Raw genomic sequence first — 21,312 nt, 5'->3', positions numbered from 1 at the left:
TCTCTCTCTCTCTCTCTCTCTCTCTCTCTCAAATAAAATAAAATAAAATAAAATAAAATAAAATAAAATAAAGAAGAAAGTTATTTGAGACTCTTTGTTAGAGCACACAAATAGAGTGCTGAAGGCTAGGGATTGGCTGTAGAAACAAAAATGAACTGTTGAAATGACTGGAAGGAGAAGAAGCATCTATCTAATTAGAAGGTATATCAGACTCACAGCAGAATGGCTTATACAGTGATAATAAGAATGGCTTAAGGCAATACAAACATTCAGTTATTTTACATAACAAATCTGGTGGTAGGTAGTCCACATAAGTACAAGGGTTCAGCTTTGTCATCATGACTATGCTCTTTCAATCTTTCTGTTCCATCATTTTTTGTTTTACAGAGACAGAGGGAGAGACAGAGAGAAAGTCAGAGACTATGCTCTTTCAATCTTTCTGTTCCGTCATTTTTTGTTTTACAGAGACAGAGAGAGAGAGACAGAGAGAGAGTCAGAGAGAGGGATAGACAGACAGGAACGGAGGGATGAGAAGCATCAATCATTCATTTTTTGTTGCGCACTGCAACACCTTAGTTGTTCATTGATTGCTTTCTCATATGTGCCTTGACTGCGGGCCTTCAGCAGACCGAGTAACCCCTTTCTCTAGCCAGAGACCTTGGGTCCAAGCTGGTGAGCTTTTGCTCAGACCAGATGAGCCCGTGCTCAAGCTGGCGACCTCAGGGTCTTGAACCTGGGTCCTCGGCATCCCAGTCCAATGCTCTATCCGCTGTGCCACCACCTGATCAGGCTGTTCGGTCATTTTTTATATGTTAGCTTTTGTCTAGTGTTAAACAGATGACTGCTGAATCTCTAAACATCAAATCCTCATTTAAGGCAGGAAAGAGCATGAAGGAGTGGCCCAAGTCTTACCTGCAACTAAATTTTTCCTTTACCAGTAGACCCTAGCGGGCATTTGCTTGAGTCCCATTGGCCAGAGTTGAGACATAGCTACCCTTAACTTCAAAAAAAATTATTTATTGATTTTAGTGAGAGAGAAAGGGAGAGACAGGAACATAGATCTGTTCCTGTATGTGCCCTGACCGGGGGATTGAACCGACAACTTCTGCACTTTGTAATGATGCTCTAACCAACTGAGCTTTCTGGCCAGGGAGGCTACCCTTAGCTTGTAGGGAGCTTGGGAATTTAACATTTTCAGGATGTCTATTAAAATCAATCATGAGAAAGGGAATATGAATGGATATGGAATAGCCAACCTGCAACATCTGATGTAAGATATTATACAAGCTGTTTCAGTCACACTATGCTATGCTCCCTTCTCCCATTTGCTTTCTACAGTTTTAGATGTACAAGGATGTATCATGGGCCTGTTTTCACTTTGCTCAACTCTAAGAGTGCTCTATAGTCTTGCATCCCAAAGTGTCTTATAGGCCACCAGCTTCAGAATCTGCTGAGAGCTTGCAGAAATGCAGAATCTCAAGCTCTGCCCCAGAACTGCTGAAATTGAACTTGCATTTTGCTAACAGTATGGAAGTACTGTTCTATGATATGCACTTGTTTGTTTACCTGCTTTAAATGACTGTAAGTCCAGATTAATTGTATCTAGAGAATTTCTGAGTACATCCTCAGATGTAGTCCAGTGGGAAGCAACTGGTCTGGTAGTGAGAAGACTGGGATTCTAGTCCCTTTACTGACTTGAGACATTGTCTTACCTTGGGTAAGTCCTATTAGCACTTTATATCTCTTTTTTTTTTATCTGAGCAGTGAGATTCAATCTAAATATACTTGAAGCTCCCTTCCAACTCAAATTATAATTGAAGGCAAGTGGTTGGTAGTTCAAAAGAAGGTTTGCATATTCTGCCTGTACAACCTTATTTGATATGATTCTCTGTCATTTTCCGGAAAATATTCCTTCATTTTGAAGCTTGATATTAAGTTGTCCCTTTGCCTTACTTTTCTTATCTCTAAAACCTTTTGGTTATTAAATAGGAGCATCAGTGATGTTGCAGATTTTCAGTTAAGAAAAAAATTCTTTGTATAAGGGAAATGAGAATTATAACATGCTATTGCCCCAGGCTGCTTTTTTCATGCTGCATAATTTATATAAGTCAACGTTATGCAGGAACTATTGTGTATTGATTATGATATTATAACTTCCCTTAGGTGTATGAGAAAGGAACTCTGAAATGTTTAGAAACTAGGATTTAACATTTATAACATTTCAAATGAATAGGAGGAGAAAAAGGGCTTTAGGAAGCAGGGACATACGAGGTATTTAATAAGAAACTGAACTGAATATTATTATAATTTCTTCTAATAGCATAATCAATTAGAATTACTTGGTGAAGAGATGCTGTAAAAATTACTCAAGATCTTTAAGTACTGAAATGTCAAATTTGATATTGTCACTTAGAAGCTGTTCAAATAGATCTTCTATTAGTTCATACCTTCCCAATTTTTCAAGTGTGATTCCTCTATAATTCTTCAACCAAATTAATAAAGTTGAAATGCTTGCAGGATTACCATAAGCATGGTATATTTGTTTTATAACAGGGGTGCATGCTTGTGGCCTCTTCAAAGGCTGAGTAATGAGACTGAATTTAAGACCCTGAAGAGTAAGTTGTAACATGGCAGGGGATGGTATTATAGTTCTAGTATCTTCAAGGTGAACCTGGGACAAAGTGCCTCCTGATGTAGGATGCAGTGAAAACTTAGGATGGGTCTTTTTTCATGTTCACGAAGAAGCACTACAAATCCTCTGTTTTTCCCCACCATGCATGGAGCACCATCAGTACACACTGAAATAAGTTTATCCATCGGTAGATATTTTTCTTTAGTGAACTCAATGAAAGACTTGAATAAATCCTCCCCTCTTGTTGTCTCTTCCATAAGCAAAACAGCAAGACTCCTCACATCATGTGTCACTGACAGCATACCTTGCAATCACGCTGAACTGGGATAAATGGCTTATGTATGTTGACTCATCCAAAGCGAGAGAAAAGAATGGTGCTGCATTTATGTCCTTCACTTGTGTTGCCTCAATTTGATTTGCCATCATGATGGTACGATCGTGAACAGTTCTTGCCAACAGAGGCATGTCTTTTATTTGTTTGATTATCTTGTCTTTATCTGAAAAGTCGTCAAAAAGTTCATTGGCAACATCAAGCATGAATGTTTTGGCATACTCCCCATCTGTGAATGGCTTTCCATTTCTCACAATTGCTAAAGCACCAGGAAAGCTAGCCGAATTCCAGTCACCTTCTTGGGTCCAAACACGGAGTCGCTGCTGACTAGCTTGCACTCTGCACAGTAGCTCTTGACATGCATTCTTCCTGCTGTTCCCCACTGGATATTTTGATGCAAATGTAGTATGACATGTGTCAAAATGCCTCTTTATATTTGACCATTTCATCGATGCAATTTTATCATTGCATATTAGACACACTGCAGAACTTGCTTTCTCCACAAAGGCAAATTCCTCTGTCCATTCCTGCTGAAAAGTATGATACTCATCTTTTTTTTTTTTTAGCCATCTTCTTTGTCAAAAGGGTTTCTGCAATTAGCTAGCTTGATTAAAAGGAGGGAAGTTTACTTCCTGACCTCACAACGACTCATGTATGTTACGCATTATCCAATAAAAATTGGGTGTTGTCCCGGAGGACAGCTGTGATTGGCTCCAGCCACCCGCAACCATGAACATGAGTGGCAGGAAATGAATGGATTGTAATACATGAGAATGTTTTATATTTTAATGTTATTTTTTTATTAAAGATTTGTCTGTGAGCCAGATGCAGCTATCAAAAGAGCCACATCTGGCTCGCGAGCCATAGGTTCCAGACCCCTGCTCTAACCACTGTGTCATTGCCTGATCAGGCTGCAATAGCTTTCTTTTTTTTTTAATTTTTATTTTTTGTACTCTTCTGAAGTTGGAAACAGGGAGGCAGTTAGACAGACTCCCGCATGCACCCGACTGGGATCCACCTGGCATGCCCACCAGGGGGCAATGCTCTGCCCACCTGGGGCTTCGCTCTGCTGAAACCAGAGCCATTCCAGTGCCTGAGGCAGAGGCCACAGAGACATCCTTAGTGCCTGGGCCAACCCTTCTCCAATAGAGCCCTGGCTGCGGGAGGGAAAGAGGGAGACAGAAAGGAAGGAGAGGGGGAGGGGTGGAGAAGCAGATGGGCGCTTCTCCTGTGTGCCCTGGCCGGGAATCGTACCCAGGACTTCTGCACGCCAGGCCGACGCTCTACCACTGAGCCAACCGGCCAGGGCTAATGCAATAGCTTTCTTACTCATTTCCCTGCTTTCACCCTTGCTTATAATCTAGTCTTAGCACACCATCTAGAATGATGCATCCTAACCTAAGTCAGACCTTGGTATTTATCTGCTGAAAACCTTCCAATAGCTCTCCTCACTCAAGAGTAAAAGCCAATGTCCTTAAAATGCCTTGGGAGGCTTTTCATGACTTTCCCCTCCCACATTCCATACCTTTTCAAAATTCATCTCCATTTCTTTTTACCTTGCTCACTCTGTTCTAGCCATTCTGGCCTCCTATTTCTTGTACATACCAAGCATACTTCTGCCTTAGAATCTTTGCACTGCCCTTTCTTCTGCCAGGAATGATCTTATCCCAAATATGCATATGAACAACTCCCTCACCTTCTTCAAGTCTTTATGCTTTTATCACCTTTGTAAGGAGGCCTACATGTATCTTGTATTTAAAGTTGAACTCATCCCTTTTCTCCTCTGCAGTTTGTCTGCCTTGTCCTTCTCTGGTTTTTGTTTTTGTTGGTTTTTTTTTTTTTTTTGTGACAGAGACAGAGAGAGGGACAGACAAGGACAGACAGACAGGAAGGGAGAGAGATGAGAAGCATCAATTCTTCATTGTTGCACATTAGTTGTTCATTGATTGCTTTCTCATATGTGCCTTGACTGGGGGGCTACAAAAGATCGAGTGATTCCTTGCTCAAGCCAGTGACCTTGGGTCCAAGCTGGTGAGCCTTGCTCAAACCAGATGAGCCTGAACTCAAGCTGACAATCTTGGGATTTCGAACCTGGGTCCTCTGTATTCCAGTCCAATGCTCTATCCACTGTGCCACAGCCTGGTCAGGCTGGGGTTTTTTTTCTTGCTGTTGTTAGCAACTTCTAAAATATTTATTATGTTTGTTGTTTATTTTCTGTCCCTTTCTAGTGAATATATTGAGTACAGGGATCTTTGTTTTGTTAACTGATATACCAGAAGTTCCTTGAACAGTGCTTGGAACCTTGTAGGAGGAGCTTAAGATATATTTAGTGAATAAAAAAATGGATCCCCAATACAATGTAAAAACGTTAAGCCTAGGAAGCTCAAAATTTGACTTTGACTTTGAATGCCTGCTGAACCCTTTAGACTTTGCCATTCCACTGTGATGACAACATGCTGAGAACAGGAAATAAAACCAAAACCTTTTGAAAGTAGGGGATTTGGGCCTTGTCCGGTTGGCTCAGTGGTAGAGCGTTGGCCCATTGTGTGGATGTCCTGGGTTTGATTCTTGGTCAGGGCACACAGAAGAAGTGACCATTTGCTTCTCCATCCCTCCTCCTCCCCTTCTCTCTCTCTCTCTCTCTCTCTCTCTCTCTCTCTCTCTCACCCTCTTGCCTCCTCCTCCCACAGCCATGCTTGATTGGTTCAAATTCATTGGCCCCAAACACTGAGGATGGCACTATGCAGTCTCCATCTCAGGCACTAAAAATAGCTCAGTTGCGAGCATGGCCCCAGATGGGCTGATCATCGGCCCCAGAGAGGTTGCTGGGTGGATCCTGGTCGGGGCACATGCAGGAGTCTGTCTCTCTATCTCCTTTCCTCTCACTTGGAAAAAAGAAAAGAAACAAAAAAGAAAGTAGGGGATTTTAATAGAAAACATTCCAAATCAGAATCCCTTGTGCTGTACCCTGTACATGAAAGTGAAAGAGAAATAAACCTTACCATCCAGAAAGAAACCATGCCCTCATTCATAGTGTCCATCCTAGTTTATACTGCCTTTTGACCCAGCCATTCCACTTCTGTGAATATATGCTAGGAATCTTGAAACACTAATTTGGAAGAATATTTGCACCCTTCTTTTCATTGCACCATTATTTATAGTAACCAAGATTCAGAATATGCTCAAGTGCCCATCAGTAAATGAGTAGATAAAAAAGCTGTGGGACATTTACACAATGGAGAATTAGATAGCCATAAAAGAGAAGGAAATCTTACCTTTTATGACAACATGGGTAGATCTGGAGAGCATTTTGTCAAGAAACCCAGTCAGCCTGGCGTGCAGGAGTCCCGGGTTCGATTTCCGGCCAGGGCACACAGGAGAAGCGCCCATCTGCTTCTCCACCCCTCCCCCTCTCCTTCCTCTCTGTCTCTCTCTTCCCTTCCCGCAGCCAAGGCTCTATTAGAGCAAAGTTGGCCCAGGTGCTGAGGATAGCTCTATGGCCTCTGCCTCAGGCACTAGAATGGCTCTGGTTGCAACAGAGCAACACCCCAGATGGTCAGAGCATCGCCCCCTGGTGGGTATGCCGGATGGATCCTGGTCCGGCACATGCAGGAATCTGTCTGACTGCCTCCCTGTTTCCAACTTCAGAAAAATACAAAAAAAAAAAAAAAAAAACCCAGTCAGAGAAAGACAAGTGCCATGTGATTCTACTCATTTGTGAGATCTAATGAACAGAATGAACTAACAAGCTTAATAGAGACAGACACATACATAGAAAAGCCGGCTGACAGCTGTCAGGGAGAGGGGCTAGGTGAGGAGAGGGGTGGAGGGATTGAGCATAAAAGGATAAAAAAATACCTTATGGACATGGACAATAGTGTGGTGATTTCTGGGTTGGGCAGAGTGGAGGAAAATGGAGGAGGGTATAGGGGGATAAATGTTGATGGGCATAGTCTTGACTTATGAGGATGGACCCATAATATAGTGTACAGCAACGTATTTTAGAATTGGGCACCTAAAACCTGTGTAATTATGTTAACCAGTATTACCCTTTTAAATCAGTTTTAAAAATAAAATAAAAGTAATTCATAGAAAAAATTTTAAAAGTACTAATAAAAAACAGTAAGTATGTGAACATAATGATAAAAGATCCTGAAGACTAAACAATTCTAAACTTCTATTCACTGAATAATATAGCCTCAAACTATAAAGCAGAAATTGACAGGAATCAGATAAATTTCCAACAGAGTAGGGAATTTTTTAACATACATTTCTAAGTTAGTAATAAATTAAGCAAACGAAAAGGTTGAGCACAATCTAATTCTAATTTACATGTATAAAACATACATAAAGGTTATAGACTATGTTCTTTTAAGCAGGAAAACTTATAAAAGATGGACCATGTGCTAGGTCATTACGTGAGCCTCATTTATTATATATAAACCACATACTTTGACCACAATACAGTTATGACAAAAAGATAACTAAAGACCATTTCCAGCCATGGAAATTAAAACATAAAGCTTTTAGTAATGTGGATTTAGAGAGAAAATGTAATTCACATTTGAAAATGCTTAACACTGCATAATAATGGAAAGAATAAAATAAAGTTATAGATGTAGCTGAAAACAGTACTTAGAGGAAAATTTATAGCATAATAAAAAAGGGGATAAAAACTCATTATGAATAAGCTAAGCATGCAAGTAGTTAGAACATTAAGAGTGTAATACAGCCAAAAGGGAGGGATAAAAAGATCATAAATCAATGATACAGAAAATAAATACTTAATAAAGATTCTTTGAACAGACTTGTTAAAAACAGACAAGTGTCTGATAATATTTTTCAAGAAAAAAGAGACATCCCAAATAAACAATGAAAGGGATAAAAATAAAGATATATCTACTGATGTAATAAAGAATAAATAAATGAAAAGCAGACGTCATGAACTTTAACCCAATAGCTTTGAAGCATTCGTGAAATGCATATTTTACAAGAAAAATATAATTTATCAAAATTAACAGAGTTAAGAAGACACAGAAAATATGAGTAGTGCTTTTGCCTCAAAATAAATTGAATCTGTGTATTTTCTCACAATGAAAACACTAGCTCTACAGGGGTGTCCTACCTAATGTTCAAAGAAGAGGTAATTTAATTTATATACAAAGTCTTCTAGAGAATAGACGAAAGTACGATCATCAACTCACAAGATTAGCAATACTCTAATACAAAAACAGACAAGAGCTGTAGAGCAAAGAGAATTATCAGATGACCTCAATCTCATTTATGAACATAGATACAAAAAATTATTAAAGTTTAAGCAAAACATATCCTGCAAGAGCAGTATAATATGAGGTTAGGTTACTGCAGGAATACAAGGTTGAATAATATTGGACAGTATTCTGGAAATAACAGATTAGGTAAATTGTCCTAACCCTTCTAAATCAGGAAGGAACAAACTGATCTACTTTTCCTCCCACCCGTGTTTACCATTGAAGAAGTAAGTTAGAGGCTGAGTAGTACTTTCAGAAGTCTTACAAAGCTATGGCAACTGAAGATAAAAGTCCAGGGTCCAGAAATGTGTGTGTGTGTGTGGAGGGAAGTGCAGGTAAACTTCATGTGTCCTAGGACAAAAGGCAAACTGCAATGGGAGGCCATGTGTGCATTTCAGCCCAGCTTCAAATCAGGCACAGAAAATGCAAGAAAGTTATCTGGTATTGTTAGTGAACCCAGGTGCTGGACAGAAGCAGACATAAATTATCTCTAAGAAAGATAGCATCCTCCTAGGATTAAAATTATTTCTGTATTTGTTTTTCAAATTTAGTGAGTGGCATGCAATAAAAAATGAATCAGGCAAACAAGAAATCGCAACAGGAATGAGTGCCAGTATAAACAACAAAGTACAAACAGACCCATAAGAAGTTATTGCAAATACATGAAGGAGTTATAACACCAATATTTAATTTATTGAATAAATCATTGGGGAATGTGTTAATAAAAAAGCTGGAAAATATAAAACTGCATTTAAGAAGGGGAAAGTAAACTTCAGTTTAAGAAAAAAGTCTTATATATTTATGAACTAATTTGTGAGGTATATAAATCTTTTTTAATACCTTTTTGTGCCCTTTTCCTATGGTACATTCTTCCCTGCAAGACTTTTAAAATCAGATTAAGAATCCATTGGTGTGGGAGGATATAAGATTTCATTTGTTGGAAATCAGAGAATTAGGCCTAATAAATCCCTGGGTGATTTATTATCCTCTTCTAGCAACAACCCCAAAGAAAAGCATAGAAAATAACCCAAATGCTTTAAAAGGTTCTAGATTGGCAGGATGCACTACAGTGTTTTTTATTCTTTATGTATGTTACTGTTGAATGGGCCTCATCATTAACTATGCAAATAGGTTTGCTTGGTGATGACTAGCATACAGGGTTGTGCCCAGTTCTTGAGTAGAGGAGAAAGGATTGCTATTTTCAGTTGCAGTTTATCATAGAAATGTGAGACACATTTAAGTTGTAAAGAATGAATGTTTTATTATAAGACAAACCTTTTTTTTCTCAAGTTTTAACTAGTTTCCTGAAAATTTTCTTTCTACAGAATAAATATGTTGATTACGTAGATGTTGGCGGAGCTTATGTGGGACCCACCCAGAACAAGATTTTAAGATTATCTAAGGAGCTGGGTTTAGAAACTTACAAAGTGAACGTAAACGAGCGTGTTGTACAATATGTCAAGGTAAGTCTGATATTTTACTTGAGTCAGTGTGGGGGAGGGGAGTATTATATTTGGGAAAATGTTTAGTTTTGTTTTGAGTTGTTTTTTCTCAAAGCAATCATTGAAATAGGCTCTTGGCTTTAAAGTAGTACTCTACCTTTCTTTTCTTTTATCTTTATCTTAAAAAAAAAACCAAAACTACCCCTGTGGACTCTTAGAATTACTGCAAGGGGTCAGTAATTCTTGGCCCTCCTCCAGGTCATCCACTGAGGCTCCTTGAAGGCTGAGCCCCCACCCCAGTCCAACCAGAGTAAACGTAGAAGGCTCTCAGTTTCCTTTCCTCTCTTTTCTGTTGTGGGACTTGACTATGACAGCCCCTGACAACCCCTGAGGCATCTATGATGCAATGTTAAGGCCCCAAGGAACACAATAGTTTGAGGCCACTTTTTTTTAAATTTATTTATTAAATTTAATGCAGTGACATTGATAAATCAGGGTACATATGTTGAGAGAAAACATCTCTAGATTATTTTGACATTTGATTGTGCTATATACCCCTCCCCCAAAGCTAAATTGTCTTCTGTCACCTTCTATTTGGTTTTCTTTGTGCCCCTCCCCTCCCCCAACCCCTCTCTCCTTCTTCACCCCATCCCCCCTCCCCCCACCACCCACCCCTGTTGCCATCACATTCTTGTTCATGTCTCATCGGATCATTTACAATAACATGGATGGACCTTGATAACATTATACGGAGTGAAATAAGTAAATCAGAAAAAAAACTAAGAACTATATGAATCCATACATAGAAAGGACATAAAAATGAGGCCACTTTTTAAGACTGGCTTACTTATTCTTCTTCTTACCTGACATTTCTTCACACATCTTGATAATTTCCTCTGTATCTACCTAGTCTTGATTCTGGAGAGATCTAGTTTGGTTGTACAGTTTCCCACTGTTTAAACCAGGGGTCCCCAAACTACGGCCCACGGGCCGCATGAGGCCCCTGAGAGCATTTATCCGACCCCTGCTGCACTTCCGGAAGGGGCACCTCTTTCATTGGTGGTCAGTGAGAGGAGCACATTGACCATCTCATTAGCCAAAAGCAGGCCCATAGTTCCCATTGAAATACTGGTCAGTTTGTTGATTTAAATTTACTTGTTCTTTATTTTAAATATTGTATTTGTTCCCATTTTGTTTTTTTATTTTAAAATAAGATATGTGCAGTGTGCATAGGGATTTGTTCATAGTTTTTTTTTTATAGTCCGGCCTTCCAGTGATCTGAGGGACAGTGACTGGCCCCTTGTGTAAAAAGTTTGGGGACCCCTGGTTTAAACAAATGATTGTTTAAACTCTAAATGCTGATATACACTCAAGAAACAGCAGATGTTGCCAGTGTTATTCTTCCTTATTATTCTGCCAAGCGTAGAGCAGCTGGATTCTGGTAATGTGTCTTGAGAAGTCAGATTTCCAATCTGACATTGCAGCCACTTCCTGGATCTAGCATTGCTAGGGTAGGAGTTGCTTACTCATTCTAATGCCAGGATTCCCACACCAGTAACCGCATCACTTCTCACTGGACATAGCTATCCCCCACTAAACTCCAGCAGTCATCTTTGTCCAGCGTCTCCCAGGCTTTCTGAAGCTGGGAATTAAGGATACTTGTGCTGTATGCATACCAATGCCCAAACAGGGAGATCAGGAGTCTTTGGAAACTGATATCCAGGTGGTTTGGGATGCTTTGGAGAGTCTAGTAGTGACCGTAAGGAAAAACAAAAACAAAACTAAAACCAGTAGCCTTTAGAAAAACTGTGGGTTCAGAGGTCAATGAAGGAATGAAGTATAAAAAATTATACAAAGAATTTAGGAATACTAGGAAGCACCTTAAGGTAATGATTATCCTAGAATCTGAGTATATTCATGCTTATAATCTCTTCCTCCCTTTCAGTTGCTGAGATTTTTTTTTTATTTTCCCTAGAACCTCACAATAAACACTTAAGTTCGTTTTATATATCAACTCATTAAACACATCCACCCTGCTGGGCAGGCATGATTATCCTCTTTTTAAACAGAAGAAAACTGAGGTTCAGAGAGGTAAAGTGATTTAAAAGGGCTGTCTAACTAGAAACAGTCTGCCTACACCCTGAATGCTTACTCTTTGTGATCCCAATATGTAGCCTAGGAAATGAAACAGAGGGTCCTGAATGAGGTATAATGCCCCTCCATTATTATCAATTGTTTTGGCTGAATGCACATTCAGTGTAAGGTTTTCACCATCATTTTCACTGAAACCTAGCTTAGACAATGAATAGATAGTTATTAAAAGAGCAAGTATCTCCCTTATTCCTCTTTCATGTTCCTTTGTTCCATGTTATTTTATATACATTTTGAAAAGGAAAAACTGAAAATATTTTGCTGTGCCTCAAACTAAGTACCTACTAATCTCCCACTCTAAACATGATGTTAAGCCTGACCTGTGGTGGCGCAGTGGATAAAGCGTCGACCTGGAATGCTGAGGTCGCTGGTTCAAAACCCTGGGCTTGCCTGATCAAGGCACATATGGGAGTTGATGCTTCCTGCTCCTCCCCCTTTCTCTCTCTATACCTCTCCCTCCCTCTCTCTCTCTAATAAAAATGAATAAATAAAATCTAAAAAAGTAAATGAAGAAAAAAAAATTGTTAAAAAAATAAATAAATAAATAAACATGATGTTAAGGCGAAATTTTTTAGAGTGTCACCTAGCTAATTTTTGTAATATTTCAACTCATCATTGTTACTGATGAAGGCGGTGGAGGGAGTAAAATGAGAAAGTGCTGTTGAGAATTTTGCCTTTGCTGAAAATTATCAACAGACCATGGCATGCTGCTCAGTCTTCCTGACAGGACCTTAAGGAGTTAGTATCTTTAGCTTGGGCTTTCTGACACCTCTAGAATTTTCTGGGCTTCATGGGGAACCCCAGCTTTTAGAAATCTAGTTGTAATTATTCTGTACTTTGAGAGGGTCCTTCTGCAAACTTTAATGGAGGATGAACTTGTGGAAAGACAAGGAAGTGCTACAATCCAGGGCTTAACTTAGGGAAGAGAAATGTTAAGAATATCTTCCAAGCCCTGTCCGGTTGGCTCAGTGGTAGAGCGTCAGCCTGGCATGCAGGAGTCCTGGGTTCGATTCTTGGCCAGAGCACACAGGAAAAGCGCCCATCTGCTTCTCCACCCCTCCCCCTCTCCTTCCTCTTTGTCTCTCTCTTCCCCTCCCGCAGCCACGGCTCCATTGGAGCAAAGTTGGCCCGGGCGCTGGGGATGGCTCTGTGGCCTCTGCCTCAGGCGCTAGAATGGCTCTGGTTGAGACAGAGCAATGCCCCAGATGGGCAGAGCATCGCCCCCTGGTGGGCATGCCAGGTGGATCCCGGTCAGGCGCATGCAGGAGTCTGTCTGACTGCCTCCCTGTTTCCAGCTTCAGAAAAATACAAAAAAAAAAAAAGAATATCTTCCAGGGTCACTTTCTTTGTAGCTGCTACTGAGCCCCTTTCTCTAAGGTTAAGACCACACATCCCTGATAGTCTTGTTCCCAAGAAACAGTTTCCCATAGGGTAGAACTACTCAACTGCCACCATAGTTGTTTTGTTGTTTGTTTTTTTCACAAAAATACAAGTAAGGCTGATCTATCACATAACCTACTGGACAGGGCATCTCATGGCATTGGATTTGATTAGCCCTTGGCTGCTTTTAAGAACATAGGGCATTATTAACCCTTGTATCTTTGCCATTGCATAGCTATGCATGCCAACAAAATAGTAATAATATTCTTTCAGAATTAATGAACAGGCAGCATGTAGCAGTCTTGCTGCTAAGATTCCTGACTTAACCTGCACTTTGGACAACAAAGAGCACACTGAAGTTGTGGCCACAGTGGTTGATCCCTCAAGGTCAATAGCACTCTTGTGGTAATGACAACCCTTGCCCGCCTTTACTGAGATCCTTATATGTTCCATGCCCTGTGCCAGGGTCTTCACCACCCTTATCCTACTGAACCTCTGCAAGGTCCATAAGGCAGGGGCTGTATCCCCACTTCACAGAAACATATTGAAGTTCAGAGGGCCAGTATTCTACTAAAGCAAGCAAGGGATTTAGGTCAAAGCTGGAATTTAGGTCAAAGTCTTTCCACTTTTTTTGTGTGTGTAACAGAGACAGAGAGAGAGATGGAGTAAGGGACAGAGAGGGAAAGACAGGCAGGAAGGGAGAGAGATGAGAAGCATCAATTCTTCATTGCAGCTCCTTAGTTGTTCATTGGTTGCTTTCTCATATGTGCCTTGACTGGGGAGCTACAGCAGAGCAAGTGAACCCTTGCTCGAGCCAGTGACCTTGGGCTCAAGCCAGTGACCATGGGGTATGTCTGTGATCCCACACTCAAGCCAGATGAGCCCAAACTCAAGCCAGTGGCCTTGGGTTTTCAAACCTGGTCCTCTACATCCAAGTCTAATGCTCTATCCACTGTACCACCACCTGGTCAGGCAAGGCCTTTCCACTTTTCCATGCTGTCTCTTCCTAAGTTAGATTCCCATGTCGAGAATTGTGATGTTGCTTTGAACTCCTTGAAGCTGCCTTAAGGTGTGTGATTGTCCTGGTCTTCTTTGTACACTCTCTTCTAAGAGTCATTCTGTGTCCCTCACCAAGTCCCTGAATGTAGTTCTAGGAATCATTTTGCTTAGTCTTTGACCTTTGAGCCTGGAAGAGCAGTGTAGCTATCGGCTATAATACAATCACCGTATCTTTATTATTGTGATTAATGTAGTAACTGGAAAACAATCATTTAAGTGCTGGACAATGATTATTGAATCTCTGTTGTTTTAAAGGGTTTCATTTATTGATTTTAGATAGGAGAGAGAGAGAGAGAGAGAGAGAGAGAGAGAAGGGGGAGAGGAGCAGGAAGCATCAACTTATAGTAGTTGCTTCTCATATATGCCTTGACTAGTCAAACCCAGGGTTTTGAACCAGCAACCTCAGCATTCCAGATGCTTTATCCACTGCACTACCACAGGTCAGACTGAAGCAGTTTTGATTGATTTTTAGTACTTAAAAGTGAACACATATTTAAGATGCTAAGGAATACATTTTCAACCAAGTTAGACAGCAATGTTAAGGTAAAAAGTAGTGAGTTGGTTGGCATTTATTTTAACTGAATGATTGCTTCATTTCTAATAAAATCATATCATTTATGAAATAATAAATACTTAGCATAGTGGATATTTTTATGGTAACCAAGAAACTGTAAAGGAACCAGGGCAAATTAAAGAAAAGTGGAATGTGTTCAATTAGATATTCCGGGTAAGATTGCTAATAAACGGTATAGCAAAAAACAAATTCCCTTATTTAAAACTATCTCAATTCTCACTGTTCTGTCTACTTCTAGAGCAAAAAAAAAAATTGTATTATCTCTTGTGACAACTCCAGCTTCGATAACATAATACAGTGATTATTTTCATTAAATAGCACTGTAATAAAGTGAGTGAATCACTAGAAGATTAAACCAAGCAGTATTCTTTATGATACAGATTGCTTCAGGTTTTTAATTTTCCCAATGTGCAGTTTGAAAGAATGCCTCACTTGTTTCTTCTGCCAGCAGTCTGCAGTGCATCCAGCTTCAACCTACTCTAGCATGATGTTTAATATTCACCAAATAACTTTCCTTGACCTTTGCTGGCTTGTGTTTACAGTGCAAGTTTGACTTGTAGAGTTCCAAGCCTGAATCTCTGAGCTGAGTACTGTGGATAGATGTTTAGTGGTGTTTTCCATCCCGTTCCTTCCCCAAGAGACTATGTCTATTTGCTTCAATCATAGAAGGTTTACATCCTTATGTTAATTACATGTATTGGTTCAATAAATATCTACTGGGCATTCTACTCTGGACCAGATTTTATTCCAGGCTTAAAATACAGTGGAGGGCATAATCAAAGTTTCTACTCATATGGAGCTTGCCATCTAAAAGGAGGAGACAAATAAACAATAAAAAGAAATAATATTAGATAACATTTATGCCTTTGCCCTTCATGAATCTTGTGAATAGAATTCCTGTTCTAGTTCTGGTTTTGTAGATTCTTATTCTTACATAAAATATTCTTGACTGGTTTCCACAGTGAACAGGTTTTATGAATGTTGTGAATTCAGTATGGCTTTATTTGGGAGATTATGTCTGATTTGTTAAAGTAATATAAATTAATCATATGTCTTTAACCTAAAAGGTGGATTTGAAGTGGCATCAGCTAGTTATGTTGAAAATATCCTCTTTTTTTTTTTTGGATGTTGTAAGGGAAGCAGATGGACTTGAATGCCTTTTTGGCTGATTGATTCACTACTTGCATTAGTAAATAAAATGCATCATATAGTGATTATTTTACAAGTGAATGTCATTGGGTTGTGAAGACTGTTAAATTTTAAAGTGCCAACTCTTGGTGAGGAAGGAGGAAGTCTTGATATTTTTTCCATCAGCCTGGGAAGTCGCCCAATGTGGAAATCACAAATTTACATTAATTATTCTTTTTTAATGTTCATCTGTGCATATTTTAAGAGCCCATATTAATGTTCATTCTGTCCATAGATGAAAAAAATTTTAAGTGAGGATGCAAATCAATAAGCAATGTGGAAATATCTTAAATAACAGTTTCATTGTTTTTTTGGTCAGGTATTATTTAATGTTTTTTTTTTTCATTAATATTTTAAAACTCTTTCTTATAATCTAGTTTTGTGTACCTCTTTTATTGTTCTTATTGAATCCTACCACTGAATGTGCCTATACATCCTTTATCTCATTGAAACTTCCCAATGATCTTATCAAGTAATGAGCATTATTTCCCCAATCTGACAGATGAGAAAACGGAAGCTCAGAGAATTTAGGAGCCAACGTGAGGCTTTCCAGCTATTAAGCTGAGTTCTGTGGGCTATATCACATTGTTCCTAATTCCATGGGCAGAAAGTCAACATGTGAACCCCTCTAATAAACTGTTCCAAGACATGACAAAAATTAGCTGCCACTTTGGCAGTACGGGTTCTTGTGGGCCTGAGGGGCGAGGTATGTGCCTGGGAGCCATATGTGGCACCGTTCACTAGAGTGGCTTCTCTCTTGAGAAGATCCTGAGTCACAGATCTGGAGCCCCTCTGGCCTTCAGTGAGCTCTTGATACCTGAGCAACCCCCAGGTCACAGCAGTTAGACTCAGCAGGCTAAACTACAGACAGATTTTATTATTCTGTTAAAATATTATACTAAGTCCAGAGGTCTATAGCATGGTTTGCAATTTTTGGCTATACTTTTTGATAAATGATTTATGTAAATTTATTACTCAAAGTATGTTTATTTTATTTTATTCCATTATACTCTGCCTGATTTAAAAGAGAAAGGACAAAAAAGAAAGTAATTTTTATAAGTCAGAGTAGAAGATGGAAAAAAAGACAATTAGGAAAGGACAGGCAAGTAGTAATGGGCTTGTGCTCATGATAAGAAATTTTGTTTTGATTATAGAAATGAAGTAACCCAAGAAGAATTATTTATTTTCTCTTTAAATTACAATTATATGTAGGTTTTTAAAAGCAGAGGCACTTAAAATGTTTATATAGTCTCTGATCTATCAAGTATCAAGTATAAAGATATATTAATATAACTTGTAAAAATAGTTTTTAGTAACTTCCTTTATTTTTCTCAACCATTTTTAAAAGACTTCATTTACTTCTTCTGGTCACAAGAGAACTTAGTGACAGAAATTATTCTTTTTTTTTTTTTTTTTTGGCCCAAATGCTTATATGCTTTTTTTTTAATTTAATTAGTTGTGTTTACATTGATTCTAGGGTTGTCCCAAATACATTCCCCCTTCCCCTTATTCCCCTCAACATCTCCCTTGTCCCCCTCCCTACAGCGCCCTCCCCCCTTCCCTTCAGGTTTACCCCATCCTATCATCCCCTTTCCCTCTGTCCTCTTTTCCTTTGTTCCCTTTGATCCCTCCTCTGTCTCAATTCCGTTCCTCAGTTCTCATTGTTCCTTGGTTCCTCGAATGAGTGAGGTCATATGATATTTTTCTTCCTCTGCCTGGCTTAATTCACTTAACATAATAGTTTTCAGGTCCATCCATGTTGTTGCAAAAGGTAAGATTTCATTCTTTTTCATGGCCCCATAGTATACCATTGTACATAAGTACCACAGCTTCTTAATCCACTCGTCCACTGACGGACACTTGGGCTGTTTCCAGATCTTTGCTATTGTGAACAATGCTGACATAAACCTGGGGCCAATAGACAGATGAAAAAATTTTCAACATCACTAATCATTAGAGAAATGCAAATTAAAATTACAATGAGATACCACTTCACACCAGTCAGAATGGCACTCATTAACAAAAACAACACACGATAGGTGCTGGCGAAGATGTGGAGAAAGGGGAACCCTCCTGCACTGCTGGTGGGAATGCAGACTGGTGCATCCACTGTGGAAAACAGTATGGAGATTCCTCAAAAGATTAAAAATGGATCTGCCTTTTGATCCAGCTATCCCACTTTTAGAAATTACTCTTAAAGCTTTGTACTTTTAAGAAAGCTAGATTAGTACTAGCCATTTTCTCTCAAAGGTTTCTTTTTTTTTTCCTATAAACTCTCAAGGATGTGTGTCTGATTTAGTTTCTAAGAGAATAAAGTTTCTATTCAGTTGAAGTGATAGCCCAATATGTAACAAAGTCAGGTTAATTATTAAATATTTTCCTTCCATTAAATTTTTAAACAATTATGATAAAATACACATAACAAAATTTACCATCTTAACCATAAGTAGGTGTACATTTGAGTAACATGAGGTACATTCCCTGTTTTGTGTTACCATCATCCAGCCCCAGAACTCTTTTCATCTTCCTTCCATTCATTTTTTTGTGTGTGTGACAGAGACAGAGAGAGGAACAGATAGGGACAGATAGACAGGAAGGGAAATAAATGAGAAGCATCATTTCTTTGTTGCAACTCCTTAGTTGTTCAGTCACTGCTTTCTTATATGTGCCTTGACTGGAAAGCTACAGCTGATCGAGTGACCCCTTGTTCAAGCCAGTGATTGGGCTCAAGCCAGAGACCTTGGGCTTCAAGCCAGTGGCTTTTGGGCTCAAGTCAGCAACCATGGGGTCATGTCTATGATCCCACGCTCAAGCCAGTGACTGCGCTCTCAAGCTGTTGAGCCCAAGCTCAAGCCGGATGAGCCTATGCTCAAGCCATCACCTCAGGGTTTCAGACCTGGGTCCTCTACATCCCAGTCTGATGCTCTATCCACTGCACCACTGCCTGGTCAGATTCCATTCATTTTTTATTTTTTTTTTGATATTTATCTTAAGTGAGAAGCCAGGAGGCAAAGAGACTCCCGCATTTCCCCAAACAGGGTCCACCTGGCAAGTCCACTAGGGGGTGATGCTTTGCCCATCTGGGGCTGTTGCTCTGTTGCACCTGAGGCGAGGCCATGGTCCCATTCTCAACACTTGGGACAATTTGCTCCAGTGGAGCCTTAGCTGTGGGAGGGGAAGAAAGAGACAGAGAGAAGGGAGAGGGGGAAGGATGTAGAAGCAGATGGTTGCTTCTCCTGTGAGCCCTGATCAGGATTCGAACCCATAACATCCAAACACCAGGCCAATGCTCTACAAGTGAGCCAATTGGCCAGGGCCTCCATTCATTTTTTTTAAAAAGATTTTATGTATTGATTTTACAGAGAGAGTAGGGGGTGGTTGGCAAGAAGTATTGGCTCATAGGTGCTTCACTTTAGTTGTTCATTGCTTGCTTGTGGTACGTGCCTTGACCAGGCAAGCCCAGGGTTTCAACCTGGCTAACTCAGCATTCTCTATCCACTGTGCCACCGCAGGCCAGACCTCCCTGGTCTGTGAAAAAAAATAAAATATTTTAACAGGGAGTTAATTACTACAGAAATTGTTTTCTAACCATTCATTGAGAAGTAGTCTAGAGTCATCCTCCTGCCTTGGTTTACAAAGGATTATAAGACAAAGGATTTCTCTCACTAAGGTTGTAAAACTTTCAATGACCTCTTCAAGTGAGGCCTCAACAGTTTAGCTAATGGAAAAAAGAACTTTGTGAATGGAATGAACCATTACATAAGCAGTTTACTCAAGAGAAATTGCTCTACTCTCCATGACAAACCAACTCATGGAGGTTTTGGCCTTTCAGATTAGAATGTAAATTGCAAATTTGAAATTTAAATCTCCTCCCTTTTCCTCCTTCTTGCTTTCTACTTTCTCCCAGTCTACCCCTTCTGAAGCCCCTACCCCCATTCCAGAGTATGCACCCATTACCTCAACCAAAGGCTTACTCATTGGTCCAGAATTTTCAAACCTTTTCAGAATAGCCTTTTATCAGTGGAAACATTTAAAGACCTCCAGTATCCTGTGAATCCCACAATTGCTCCATTCTGAGCTGTTCCTGAAGAAGGAACGTTCCACTGTCCTATGAGCACACTGTGACCCAGCCAGAAAATCTTTTCTGTCATTGTCCTGTTCTGCCACTTAACAGGATACAGGATCGATGCTGCTATTTAGCCCTTTCTTTCAGGTGTGGACTCTAAAATTTTTCACTACTGTGTCAAACTTAGATAAATAACTTTTGAAAACCTAGTGAACCTCAGAGTTTCAGTAAATGATAGTTATCCTAACTTTAGTGATGGGAAAAATTTGTTAGAGTCCAAGTATTTGATTCAAAGTCCTACAGAAGTGTGAGAATGAGACAGAGAAAGACAGATAAATGTAAAAATCTAGCTGATAACTAACCTTAGCAGACACACAACTTGAAACTGAAAAGACACAAATAATGATAATAATGTTGATACCTTGTATTTAAGCAGTACACTATAGTTTTCATAGCATTTTATTTATTTATCTATTTATTTATTTGTCTTGTGTTTGAGTTTGATACAACCAGAAGAAAAAAATTCTAGCTTGCATCACAGAAAATGAATGTTAATTATAGTTAAATGTGATGAACACTTTGATCCTGAAAGCTGTGGAACTGAGTTCTTTTCATTTAAAATGCTTTCCTCATATAAGATTTTTAAAACAAAGAGAACACTTAGTGAACTAGTTTATTTCCTTTTATTCTCATAACTCTCATGTAATTTGTTAGACTCAAATTATATACAGTGAACTTCAGGCTGAGATTTAATTTTGTGCTCACCAAAGTATCCAGTGGCCTATATTCAGCAGGTAGATGTCTCTGAAAAATCATCATGCTTCAGAGACAGTGGGAAAGCATCACTATTGGCTCACACTTGCTGACCAGCAGTGATTGATAAAAGTAGCCCCTGGGACACAGACATGGGTGAACTTGCTAATCTATATAATTATTTGGGCACCCATCAACGAAGTCTTTAGTATCTGTGACTTGTCCCAATCCATAGATTAAAAAAAATTACTTTTCCGATGTACAAATATTAGGGAGATTGTGCTAAGAATCTGATGGCTCCTGGTCTACCCTCCCTCCCACTGCAAGTCCTAATTATGTCTTCACCATCATGTTCATAGAAGCCATCTCTGAGGTAACTCCATCCAGTAGAGGATCAGGGCCTAGTCACTTGGATGCACGAGGTGAATTCACTCACTTACCCCTTGACTCTTTTTACCTGTTCTTA

The 21,312-nt window shown here is 39.4% G+C and overlaps 1 protein-coding gene across 1 annotated transcript in view; it reads left to right on the top strand.

The window, feature by feature from the left end:
• Positions 1 to 21,312, top strand: part of MAOA (monoamine oxidase A) — a 65,440-nt gene that overhangs the window by 12,194 nt on the left and 31,934 nt on the right. Inside the window, exon 3 of the mRNA XM_066356122.1 lies at positions 9,559 to 9,696. Within this exon, the coding sequence (XP_066212219.1) occupies positions 9,559 to 9,696 (138 nt within the window). The remainder of the gene's footprint in view (positions 1 to 9,558; positions 9,697 to 21,312) is intronic.

Source organism: Saccopteryx leptura, chromosome X (genome assembly GCF_036850995.1).
Source record: "Saccopteryx leptura isolate mSacLep1 chromosome X, mSacLep1_pri_phased_curated, whole genome shotgun sequence".
NCBI lineage: Eukaryota > Metazoa > Chordata > Mammalia > Chiroptera > Emballonuridae > Saccopteryx > Saccopteryx leptura.
The sequence above is the reverse complement of the archived record's forward strand: the minus strand, read 5'-3'. Positions and strand labels throughout refer to the sequence as shown.